This window comes from Theropithecus gelada, chromosome 1, assembly GCF_003255815.1.
Source record: "Theropithecus gelada isolate Dixy chromosome 1, Tgel_1.0, whole genome shotgun sequence".
Taxonomy (NCBI): Eukaryota; Metazoa; Chordata; class Mammalia; order Primates; family Cercopithecidae; genus Theropithecus; species Theropithecus gelada.
In genome coordinates, this window is record NC_037668.1 from 129,161,848 (window position 1) to 129,175,589 (window position 13,742).

At 35.0% G+C, this 13,742-nt stretch overlaps 1 protein-coding gene across 2 annotated transcripts in view; it reads left to right on the plus strand.

Moving 5' to 3' along the window:
- Positions 1–13,742, plus strand: part of SLC30A7 (solute carrier family 30 member 7) — a 90,486-nt gene that overhangs the window by 25,594 nt on the left and 51,150 nt on the right. For both annotated transcript variants that reach the window (XM_025384982.1, XM_025384990.1), the window contains exons 7-8: positions 2,786–2,836; positions 6,431–6,566. In XM_025384982.1, coding sequence (XP_025240767.1) covers positions 2,786–2,836; positions 6,431–6,566 — 187 coding nt within the window. The remainder of the gene's footprint in view (positions 1–2,785; positions 2,837–6,430; positions 6,567–13,742) is intronic.

Below are 13,742 nucleotides of genomic sequence, written 5' to 3' on the forward strand. Positions count from 1 at the left end.
AAGAGCACTTAACATAAGATCTACACTCTTGGCAGATTTTTAAGTATACAATACAGTATTAGCTATGGGCACTATGCCATACAAATCCCTAGGACCTATTTATTTTGCACAACTGAAACTTTGTACCCTTCGACTAATATTTCCTCATTTCCAACTTCCTCCAGCCACTGGCAACCACTGTTCTATTCTCTATTTCTATGAGTTTGACTGTTTTAGATTCCTCATAAAAGTGGTATAAATGTAGTATTTGTCCTTCTGTGTCTGGCTTATTTCACTTAGCATAATGTCCTTCAGGATCACTCATGTGTCAAAATTAGAAGGATTTCTTTCTTTAAGAAAGAAATAATATTGAATGATATTCCGTTGTATGTATATACCACATTGCTTTACCCATTCATCCATTGATGGACATTTAGGTTGCTTCCATGTCTTGGCTATTGTGAATAATGCTGTAGTGAATATGGAAGTGCAGATATCTCTTTGAGATCTTGATTTCAGTTCTCATGGGTATATACCCAGTTTGCTGATCATACGGTAGTTCTATTATTGTTTTTTTGAGGACCCTCCATACTGTTTTCCATAGTATCTGCACCAGTTTACATTGCCACCAGTAAAAGAAAAGGAAACAAGGGTTTCCTTTTCTCCACAGCTTTGCCCTCACTTACTGTCTTTTGGTTTTTTGGTAATAGCCATCCTAACAGGTATGATATGATATCTTATTGTGATTCTGATTTGCATTTCCCTGATGATTAGTGATGTTGAGCCTGTTGGCCATTTGTGTGTTTTCTCTGGAGAAATGTCTATTTGATTCCTTTGGCCATTTATTATTTTTTGAATTTTTTTTAATGAATTTTTTTATTTTTAATTTTTGTGGGTACATAGTAGGTGTACATTCTTATGATTTATTTATTTATTTATTTATTTATTTATTTATTCATTTATTTTTGAGACAGAGTCTCACTCTGTCTCCCAGGCTGGAGTTCAGTGGTGCGATCTCGGCTCACTGCAACCTCTGCCTCCCGGGTTCAAGTGAATCTCCTGCCTCAGCCTCCCAAGTAGCTGGGATTACAGGCATGTGCCACCACGCCCAGCTAACTTTTTGTATTTTTAGTAGAGACAGGGTTTCACTGTGTTAGCCAGGATGGTCTCAATCTCCTGACCTTGTGATCCACCTGCTTTGGCCTCCTAAAGCGCTGGGATTATAGGTGTGAGCCACCGCGCCCAACCAGTAGGTGTATATTCTTACGGGGTACATGAGATGTTTTGATACAGGAATGCAGTGTGAAATAATCACATCATGGAGATGAGGTATCCTTCTCAGGCATTTATCCTTTGTGTTACAAACAATCCAGTTATACTCTTTTAGTTATTTTGAAAGGTACAATTATTATTGATTGTAGTCACCCTGTTGTCCGATCAAATAGTAGATCTTATTCATTCTTTCTTTCTTTTTTTTTGTACCCATTAACTATCCACTCTACCCCCGCAGCACCACACTACCCTTCCCAGCCTCTGGTAACCATCCTTCTACTCTCTGCATCCATGAGTTCAATTGTTTTGAATTTTTATACTCTACAATAAGTGAGAACATGTAATGTTCTGTGACTCTTTGACCATTTTAAAATCAGGTTATTTATTTACTTTGCTGTTGATTGTGAGTTCTGTATATATTTTATCATATACATAGTTTGCAAATATTTTCTGTCATTCTGTAAGTTGCCTTTTCATTTTGTTATTTGGTTCCTTTGCCTTGCAGAAGCTTTTTAATTTGATGTAATCCTACTTGTCTATTTTTGCCTGTTGCCTGTGTCAGTCTCTAAAATATGCTGTATTTTTATAATAGTTACACTGGCATGCTTTAAAACCTTGCTTTTCCAACTTTGCTCACATGCATCCCAAAATAATGTTGAAAAATTGCATATCTCTCACACTTTTGGCTATCAGCTGGATTTTTCAGGGTAGCTACTTCTTCATTCCCACACAGCAGTACAATATCTAGATAGGAAATATTATATGGTGTTATGCTTTTATATTTCTTTGTTACATTATTGCAGAACATTGTTACAATGCTCTATAAAAGCTGTACTGATAAGGTACTGTGCTGTGGGCCGTGAACAAATGATGATAGCAGGTACTTTGTTAGTTGTGATTAGAAAGCTTGTCAGTCTTCCTGATAATCTGTTTAAACAAATATTGCTCATCTTTTACCTTGTCTTCCTGTATTTTTCTGCTTTAATGTTAAAACTGATTAGTAATTTTCAAGATATTTAAAGATAGAAATTATAGCATTTTTTTTATCATAAAGGCAAAATGAAAAAAATTATTTTTATCTCTTCTGTATCAAGAATTTGCCACATTAATCTAGAAGCTGTTGAAAAACTATTTACCATAGTCGAGTTATCTTTCTATCCTGGCTTCGTTTCTTGGACCTCATAACTTCAAGCAGTACATTTGGTTTTCTCTGAATTTTCCAGTTGTAAAAGTATTAAAAGATATTTTATGAATATTGGAAAATTTTCACAATGTTTTTAATTTTCTGTGCTTTTAATCTTTTTAATACAATAATTTCTGAAATACTCCATACCTTTGATGAATTTTAGAACTACCGCTGCTAAATTTACCTCCACTCGATTATTTCATTACATTTTAAAAATAAATTTGTAAGTTTGATGTGGCTGTATAGCTATGCATTCTTCGTGATACATTTGAGTGAAAAGGACTCTGAATTGTAAAAATTTGAATGAGGAATTGAAAACATGTTTTAAAATAACTTAATTCTCTACAGATGGCCCCTCCTTAAAAGAAACAACAGGACCCAGCAGACAGATTTTACAAGGTATGACAAGCAATCTTTGTGTTTCTTAGTTTTTTGGAACTGCTTTTATAGTTTTGAAGTTTTAGTTGTCTGAAGTTTTCCTTTAAGAAAAATATATAACACAGTGTTTGTGTTTAGTGTTAGCCTTTCTAGTGATTATCTTTTATATGCTATTAGATATATTAGCAGACATTCTTTTAATTATCACTTGACTGTTTTCTCTGATTTGATAATAAAAGCAAAATATTGAGCTGGGTGTAGTTGGCATGTCCCCACAATCCCAGCTACTCAGGAGGCTGAGGTGGGAGAATTGCTTGCGCCCAAGAGTTTGAGACTACCCTGGGGAACCTGCGAGACTCGTGTCTCAAAAGAAGACGATTCAAAAACTATTCTGCTTAAATACAAGTAATACCCACGCCTGTGACTATAAACATTGTATAGATGCTTCTTGATTTACTGTGGGGTTGTGTCCTAATAAACCCGTGGTAAGTTGAAGATACTGTGGGTTGAAAATGCATTTAATACACCTAACCTACTGAACATCATAGTTTTGCCCTGCCTACCTTAAGTGTGCTCAGAACACTTGCATTAGCCTATAGTTGGGCAAAATCATCTAACACAAAGCCTATTTTGTAATAAAGTGTTGAATATCATGTCATTTATTTAATACAGTCCACTGCAGAGTACAATATCAGTTGTTTACCCTTGTGATTGCGTGGCTGACTGGCAGCTGCTGCCTGCTGTTGCTGCCCAGCATCATGAGAGATGATCATAGCACATTATTGCTAGCCCAGGAAAAGATCAAAATTCAAAATTTGAAGTATAGTTTCTATTGAATGCATACTGCTTTCGCACCATCATGAAGCCAAAAAGTCACAAGTTGATCCTTTTAAGTCGAGGACTGTCTGTAGTAGTATATTTGCTTTTACAGGATTATTACATAGTTTTTCCAAGAATAATATTTAATATGTTTTTATGTTGTGAGAAAATTTAGAGCTAAAAATTTAATGCAAAGTGAGAACTCCATCATATTTGTAGGCCATCAATAGCTAATACCTGTAGGAGCTTACATGTTGTGTAAAATTGTATATTACAAAGTTTTACAAGCCAGAGAAAATCAATCCTATGAATTATATTAGTTTTTGGGTTTTTTTTTGTTTTTGTTGTGGGGGGTGGTTATGAACCAATCTCTGGCTCTGAGTTTCCATTTAGACTTTATTGTCAGGGTTTCCTAATTCCCAGCTATCTACTTGCCTTTATTAACTTTTGACTTCCCTCTGACTTTCTGAATGGCTTCTTACCCAATCTCAACTACACATATTTTTCTTCACTATTTCTTTATATAACTCTCGTTTTTTATTTTTCACTGTGAATATATTCCTTCATACTGAGAAATTTATTTTCAGAAGGCTTAAATGTGTCTTCCAAGCACAAGTTTTCCATTTACAAAATATGGAATTGTTTTAGAATAACATTTGCTGAAATAGCATATAATCATGCATATTTGATGCATCTGTATCAAGTAGTATAAATTAGCCTTGATAATAAGAATTTAATTTTGAAAGTCATCACAAGTTGGAGGAAAGGAAGTTAGATTTGCCTTCCTAATTCTCTTTTATATAAGTTATTATGAAAATAAGTTTATATTTTCTGAATACTTATCAATTTATGGTGGCTGAAGAGCCCAGTAAATAGCTGAAGAACAGAGATAACTAGCTGGCATTAAAAACTTCTTGTAAAATGACCAGGTAGATGGATACTCATACATGAAAAACTTGAATTAATTAAGTTTTTCAATTATTTGCTACATTTTGACTCCTGGCTTACTAAGGTTTTGGAGGGTTAGGTTATCAGTATCCTACCACATCTTCTAAGACTTTTAACTTTGTGTAAGTTAAACATCCTTGTTTATATTTCTTTCTTAGTGATTTTTTTCTTAAACAGTTTATACAGTAAGAAGGGCTTAGGTAGTTTTAATGACACTTACTAATAAAACCAGTTTTCAGGTTAGAAAATAAATTGTAGCCAGGGACTTTCCAGTCTAAGGAAAAGCAAGAACAAATCATTATTTTCTTTTTCCTTTCATGTTTAGAGTTATTTTCATTTTGTATTCTACCAAAACACTGATTAAAGGATATAAAGGTTTAAAAGCATGTATCATACATAAGAGTTTGTAGTTAGGGACCTTCAATCTGCTTTGATGTGTATTTTTTTTTTACAGTTTTAGTTTTAAAAGTTAAAGTGGCCCCAACATTATTAACCTATTTAATTCACTGCTGTTTGAAATACCTAACAGGAACTGAATATTCTATAAGTATGACAAAAATCTGTATATCTATAAGTATGTCTGTAAGTATGACAAAATTCTTTTGTTTTGGAAAAATTTTTAAGAGAGTTCTTAAAGAACTGTTCTTTTTGAAGAAGAGTTATAATAATAGAGTTAAACTGTATATAAATGAAAAGTTATATGTAGGTAGTGAGGGATGATTTATATTTAGTATAATATTTGATATAAATTTCCATCAGTGGCAGATAAAATGAAGTATAATTTCCCAGAACACAAGATTTGACTTGACTCATTAGCAGTCAGTTTTTAAGTTTTGAGAACATTTCTTGAATTTAAGTTTGTATTTCTGTACCTCCAAATAATTATGGTTCACCTTTTTTTGTGCAGTGAATACTAAAAACGAAAACTCAAGTATTTCTCAACTAGATACGTGCTTTTTATGCATTAACTATTTCTTTTCAGATAGGGCAGGTGATGGTATTGAAGAATGTTCTATTTTTAGCAAGACATGGTTGAAGTTTAAAAGAATGTTTTGCTATGTAGAAATTTTGTATTAAAGATCTAAACGTTGAATAATTTGTCTTAGTTGAGTTTTTTCAGAAAATATTGTACATAAATCTTGACATCTTAAATGGTTTTCTGGGCAACTTTGACTTACTAAATGTCTAAGTTCTTAGAATATCAGTATAACATCAGTATCCTACCAATTTAATATTTAATTATTAAAAGTTCAACATGTATTTTATATTTATTTAAAAATATTGAAATTAGCGCCTGCTTTCACATCACCTCTGAGTATAGTATGTAACCAATTTAGATAGAGCTTTTAGGATAATTAATAAGTGTAACAGGATAAGTTATGGTTTATAGGAAATTATAGTCCCAAATGGTAATAATTTTAATCACCAGCAGAGGGCTCTGTATGTACGTATATCTATAGTTAAAATGTTTCTTGACCGGTTCTTTTAGCCTAATGCAGTTTCCTTCCCATAACAAATTACTGACTTTTGGACTCCTTTTAGCCAGAGGTGAATGTTCACAAATAATTTTTAAAATCAACTTACTTCTCTGCTTCATTTATATCATTAAGAAAAAGTATGATTTACCAGTCAGATATTTCAACCCCTGTTGATTTGAAACAGAAAAATTGATTTTAATTCATAAATGTACTATTACATGGTTACTAAATGGTGAATATACATGCTTACTTATTTTTGAAATTGGTATCTAGTTTTTTGTATATAAAATTAAGAGTCTAGCTCTAGGATATATTTGTATTTTAAATTAACCAAAAGACTGTTTTGATTTTTATGATGGTTTATTTCTAGGTGTATTTTTACATATCCTAGCAGATACTCTTGGAAGTATTGGTGTAATTGCCTCTGCCATCATGATGCAAAATTTTGGTCTGATGATAGCAGATCCTATCTGTTCAATTCTTATAGCCATTCTTATAGTTGTAAGGTAAGTGTTATTGTTACTTTCAAGTATTAAAGTGAGACCAGGAGATAAATATGTTACTTAAATTATAGATATAAAATACAAATATGTAATTATGTTGATTTTCCTTTGCTTGCTTTTTTTTTTTTTTTTGGAGACAGAGTCTCTGTCTGTCACCCAGGCTGGAGTACAGTGGCACGATCTCGGCTCACAGCCATCTCCGCCTCCTGGGTTCAAGCAATTCGTCTGCCTCAGCCTCCCTAGTAGCTGGGATTGCAGGCACCCGCAACTGGCTGTACATTAGTGCCCTGCTAATTTTTGTATTTTTAGTAGAGATGGGGTTTCACTACGTTGGCCAGGCTGGTCTCAAACTGACCTCAGGTGATCCACCTGCTTCAGCCTCCCAAAGCGCTGGGATTACAGGCATGAGCCACCGCACCCAGCCAGATACTCTTTTCATCTTCATATGTCTTCTGTGTTTGCCATGTATTTCTTACCTAGAGTTTGATGTTTCTTTTTGATATTTGGCAGTTAAACTTTTTGCTCATAATTCAAATCAGTAGTAATTTTCTTGAATCCAACATTACATCTATAGAATAAAATAATGGAAATATAAAATATGTTCACTATAGTTAGTGTATTAATTCTTTGACATCTGCATCTTACATTATTAAATGCAAAAGAATATCAAAGTCTCCTCTGCTAGAACCATTTTTATTCATAAAGTCACATTATCATTGTAGAAGTCTTGTAAAAGTGCTACTTAAAATGAATTATGTCTTTCTTCCCATCTAGCTTACAAAATTCTTGAGGCAGCATCTGCCTCCTAGCTCTTTATCTTTCTATTGCCTACTATAGTGCCAATGTATATGGAAACACGTATGTGTATAGGTGTATAAATTCTCAATAAATATTTGCTGAATTAGAGTGTACAGTTGTTATCTTTTAAGTTTAACTCATCCTGAGATACATTTTATTATTGGTCTAATGTTTATAATGGTAAAACAATATGTTCCATTATTTTAAAGTCTTCAGTTATTTAAAAATTTACATATACACTGTATATGTCTTGACTGGACTATTTTTATTTTTTCATTGTAATTTTACTGTTAGGAAAACTTTTATAATGATGACAAAGATCTGCTGGAGGCCAGACTCAAGATTTTTATAGCTCATAGTTTATTAGAATAGATTTAATAGAATATGATGAAATCATAATGTAAGATGAGTCAGAAATGGAGATTTTTTTAAAGCTTCTGCCTAAAAAAAATGGGATATACATTTTAAACATACAGATCATTTTTAAATTTTTTCTAATTATTTGAACAGGGAAATAACTCTGCTACATAAAAGTCTGTTATAGGCTCAGCACAGTAGCTTACAACTATAATTCCAGCACTTTGGCTACTTGGGATGCTGAGGCAGGAGGATCTCTTGAGCCCAGGAGTTTGAGGCTGCAGATAGCTATGATGGTGCTCCTGCATTCCAGCCTGGGTGACAGAGTAAGATCCTGTCTCTATATAAAAAGGAAAATAAAAGGATTTCATAAAGTTTAAAATGCCTTTTCTTCTTCTTTGGAAATCTTACTGTACCTTCTTGAAATTTCAACTTAGATGTCCCATGTTCTGTGAAATCTGGTAATTTATTCACTGTTACAACTCTACCTCTTTATTTGTGCTTTTAGTGTTCACTTAACTGCTTCTAATACTTCTTAGAGTAGAATCTTAATATTCACTTTTGTTTGTCTCCACTCTTACTATTCTAATTCTGGCTACAATTATGTCTTGCCTGGAAAACTGTAACAATCTCAAGGTTGACCTTTCTGTCTCCCTCTAAACTCTTCACATTGGCTAAAATTATCTTTTGTTAATAAGGGTTATATTACATATAAAAATTATTTAAATCCTTTAATGACTCTTACCCTTAGGATAGAGTCCAAACTCCTTAACAGGCTTCATGATATATAACCCTTGTTGACCTCTTTGGTCTCTCTCAGTACTTCTCAATTCATACTTTGCTCTTCAGCCACAGTAAATTAGTTTTAGTTCCCTGAGTATGTTGTCAGCTCTCTGGATTCTGGGCTTTGCTCATCTTTCCTCTATTCAAAATACTCTTATACTTCATGTCTTCCTTGCCACACCCCCACCCCTTCCCACAGTTACTCATCCTTTAGATCAGATTCAGTTTAAATGGCATTTCTTTGGGAAGCATTTCCTGATTCTCTACCTCCCAGGTTTGGTTAAGTGTACGTATAGCACCTTATACTGTAGTACCCTTTTCATGGCATTTACTTACCATAGCCTGTTTATTATTGCCCTCGAGCTCCATTAGGGCAAATTGTTTTTTCATTGTTTTAGTCAGCACCTAATTCTCCCTGGCGAAAAAAAAAAAATATATATATATATATATATTGGTACCTTTGAATTTGAATCAAAATAAATTTGTGGGTTTTTTTCAACCTCAGAGAATTACTTTAATTCCAAATTGGGAATTCTTACTTAGTTCTGTTCTCACTCATTTATTCCTCTAATATAAATAAATAAACACACACAGACACACAAAGTAAACTTGTTTTACTGAATATGACACACATTATAAACTACACAAATCATCTTCACTAAATATTAAGTAGGCCTCTCGCCTACTTACTCTTAGGATCTTCACTGTCTTGATCCTATATTATAATAGGGTAGTGAGACAACAAACAAATTGATAAATTAGACTGCTCAAATGCCAAACAGTTACTTGTATTGTGTAGATTTAAGATAGGATTATGTGATAGTGACTGAGTTGCCACTTTAAATTGAGTAGATCTGGAAGACTTCTGAAGAAGGGGCCTTTAACATGAGATCTTATTGTCGTAAGAAAAGCTTATCAGAGGAAGAACATTCTAGTCTAGGGATCAGTTGGTAGAAAAGCCTAGTGGTGAAAGCAGTTTTGATACTCAAAGGAGGCCAGCATGGCTGAAGCATAGGCAGTAAGAGGAGAGTGGTTTGAGATAAAGTTGGAGAAACAGACTGGGGAAGACTACCTAGGGTTAGGAGTTTGGATTTTATTCCAAGTGCAGTGGGACACGATATGGGTATTCATTTTAAAAAATGATTTTGGCTGCTGAGTGGATAATAGATTATAAGGGGGCACAAGTGAGAACAGGTAGACCAGCTAGAAGGCTATTATATTAAAGTGGACCAGGTGAGAGGCCATGGTGTCTCGGTCTTAGGTACTAACCTTAGAAATGGAGAGACACAGAAAAGTTAGCAAATGCTTTGGGGTACAGCTAACAAGATTTGCTTGAGAATATAAATGTATGGGTTAGGGCTGAGTGAAAGAGGGGAATTAAGGATAGTTTCTAGAGTTTTTATCTGGGCAGCTGAGTGAATGAGGTGTCATTACTGAAAGAGAGGGGACTGGAAGAAAGGTAATGTTTTTGTTTTTAAAGGGGACTGTAGATCAAAAGTTCTGTTTTGGATGTAAGTTTGAGATCTCTCAGACATTGATATGGGGATTTCAGATAGACAAAGAGTGTACAAATAGGCATTCTTGGAAGCAGCCAACTGAAGAGAAAGGGTTGAAAATAGTCCACACCTGGATTTAAAGTCATGGAGTGGCATTCATCTGGCATCGGAATTCATCTAGCATGAATGCCACTATTCCCACCCCTTCTGTTTTCCTGGAAAATATCCCTCAGTATGGTACTCCTGCCTGCTAAAACTGATTTAGTGTCAGGGGCCCTTTCAATATAGTGCTTCAAGCAACCACAGTCAGCCAACTACAGTTGGCTTCCAAGGTAAAACTTATTTGTCATCCTTGTCTAGGTCCTACTGACCTACTTATAAACTTCTCTGTAACTTACATGAATACATAGTTTCAGGTCATATAATTGGATTCCTTTTTGTTATTGTTAAGCTTTAATATTTTTATTATTTGCTCTTGTTTTTCTGATATGCAATTACGTATGTATTAGTCATTTCTTGCATTGCTATAAAGATACACCTGAGACTGGGTAGTCTATAAAGAAGAGAGGTCGTATTGGCTCATAGTTCTGTAGGCATTACAGAAAGCATAGTGCTGGCGTCTGCTTAGCTCCTGGGGAGGCCTCAGGAAGCTTACAGTCATGGTGGAAGGTGAAGGCAGAGCAGGCATATAGCATCGTGAGAGAAAGAGAGAGAAACAGATATGGGGAGAAGATGCCACACATTTTTAAATGACTAAATCTCGAAAGAACTCACTTACCATTGTGAAGACAGCACCAAGCCATGAGGGATGTATCCCCATGATCCAAACACCTCCCACCAGGCCCCACCTCCAGCATTGGGGATTACAGTTCAATATGAGATTTGGGCAGGCACACATATCTAAACTGTATCAACATTTTTATTGTAAAAATTTCAAACATCACTGAAATGTATAACTTACCTGTTGAAAGGTTCTCATAATCCCACCCTTTGAAGATAACAGAAAAGTTTCATGTATCTTAAAATTCAACAAATGTTTTAGTACCCACTCTGTGCCAGGCAGTGAACAACATGGGCAAATGGCCTACCTTCATGGAGATTACATTTTGATACGGAGACAGTCAGTAAAGCAAATGAACATGCAAATAGATAATGGACTGTCAGTTGGTGACAAATGCCATAGAGTAGGCTAAGAAGATACTATTTGAGAAGGGCTTGGAAAGTCTTCTGCATAGGGTAATATTGGAACAGAGACTAAATGGTGGAGGAGAAGGACATGGGACTGCTCAGAGGAAGAATATACCTGGTGAGAGAACTTCAAGTATAAACACACAGGCAGGAGCATGCCAGATATGAGGATGACAAGAAGGGCAGTGTAACTGGAGTGCAATGAGCAGGGCAGAGAGTGGTAGATACATGTTTATATATCTGCATCTCTGGAGTTCAGGGAGCAGGTTGGGGTGGAAGATAGAAATTTGGGTGTCATCAGATTATATATGTTATTTAAAGCCTTTAATACACAGTTTGCCCTGAGACCGAGTATTGATAGAGGAGGGGAGGCCTGAGAACTGAGCCCTGGGGGTGGTCAGGAGGCAGTTGCAACCAAGAAGAGTAAAGTGGAGTGACCAGCGAGGTGGGAAGAAAGATACAACCATTTGTTGTTTCAGAAGGCTTGTAAAGAAACCTGTTAAACAGGAAGAACTAATCAACTCTGCTAAATGCTGCTGGGACTAAGAAGAGTGATGAGAATGAAAGCCTGATCAGACAGAGTAGCTTCAAGAGAGAATGGGAGGGGAGGAAATGGAGATGGCAACTAAGTCAACTCCTTTTCAAAACCTTTTGCTGTGAAGGGGAGCAGTGTGATTGCCTGGCAGCACAGAGGGCCCATTTGAGGTTTGTGGTCATGAATTTAAAGTGAACACAACCAGAATAGTTGTATGTTTTTCTTCGGTCTTGTTCAGCTACTTGGTAAGAGGTATGGAATAGACAGAGAGTTGGATTTAACAGGTTTGGGATTTTGTCAGGTGAGTACTAACAGTGAGAAAGGGGCAAGGCAGGGATTAGAGTGGTGAGAAATTAAGATTTAAAGGTAATTGATACACGCTTAAAAAAAAGTGTTAGGTTCAGTGGTCTAATCCACTTAGTGGCCTAAGACAGGGTCAGTCTAATCCACTGACCCTATCTTCGCTGTTTGGGAAGAAGTTTTAAGAGTAGAGGTATTAGGGGAAGTGATCCAGAAATAAGAAGGGTTGTTCAGATTATGAGATGCTTGGAATTGAGATCTTAAGGCCTAAGGTGTGATTATAGGGGCAGAAGATAGCTTAGCGTATGGAGACCCGGTGTTGGGTGGATTGCCCACATGGATAATTTAAATCAAGAGTAATGGAAAGAGTAGAGGTGGAAAGATAATAAGCCCATTACCAAATTTGTCAGTGACTGAAGGGGGACAATCAAGAATTGTAACCCTGATAATCAAGATGGGTAGAGGGTGGAATGATCTAATGGCATGGGCCTTAAGGAAACTGTGCCATAGGGAAGAAGTAGCAGGAACTGTGATATATAGGGGTAGTGACAAGCAAGAAGGACATCTGCCTTACCACAAGCCCCAACAGTACTGGAGTGTAGGAGAGTCAGCACGTCTTAATCGTGCTCTAGGGAAGACAGTACCTTCCGTTGGTGGTCAGTTTTCAGGTAGAGCATGAACATGCTATATGGCTATTTAGAAAAGAGGCTGAGGATTTAATGAAATTGCATATTTAAAAGTAGTTTTTTAAAATTATGGTAATAATTATGTTGACAAACTTGGTAAAATATAGAAAAACATAAGGAAAAAATTACCTTAAGAGACCCATGTTAGTATTTTTGTGGGTTTTCTTTTGGATTTTTTCTTTTATTCTGAGATTCTTTTGTTTTGTTTTATTTTGTTTTTCATAAGATTTTTGTTTGTATTATGCATATGACATATTCTTTGTAAGAAAATTTTTAATAGTTTTCTGATTATAAAATGTGATCATGGTAGAAATTTTGAAAATACTGGAAAGCATAAGAAGTAAAGAAAAACTAGGATCACAACACGCAGAGGTCGCATAACCACTATTAGCAGTATTTCTTTACAATCATTTTTAGGCATATTTAAAAAAATTACTGAACTTCTACTATATGTGGATTGTTAAGCTTGGTCAGCATCAGAGAGCTTTCGCAGGTTTCAGATGAAAGATAATAGTATAGTCATCATTTTAAGTCAATATTAAGTTTTGGATGACTAAGTTGTCAGCAAAGGCTTAAATTCAATGGTAATAAATGACAACAAGGTACAGAGAAACACATAAGAAAAATTCTTTTAAAAAGTCTGTGTCTAAACTATGCATTTATCTTTATATGTATGAGGGAGAGACTATATATAGAGAGGGAGTATGTGTGTGTGTGTGTGTGCGTGCGCGCACACGCATGTACACACCAGATCCCAATCAGCATTCATATATAGAGAGAATGTATTTCCCAGAATGTTAATTGGCCCTCTATAGGTAGTGTAATTTTAAAATTCTGTCTCTTGCCTAATTTCTCTATGGTAAGTCAACATTTTTGACTTAGACTTTAAACAAGCGTAAGTTTTTTAATGGAAGTCAGTTAAGAAGTAGCTCCAAAGTACAAAATAAAGAAATTCTAGTTCAACCTTTTTTTCTTTTAAAAAAGAAAACAAACTGAATTTATTTAAATGTACACCTGATAATGAAGTATTTGCAAG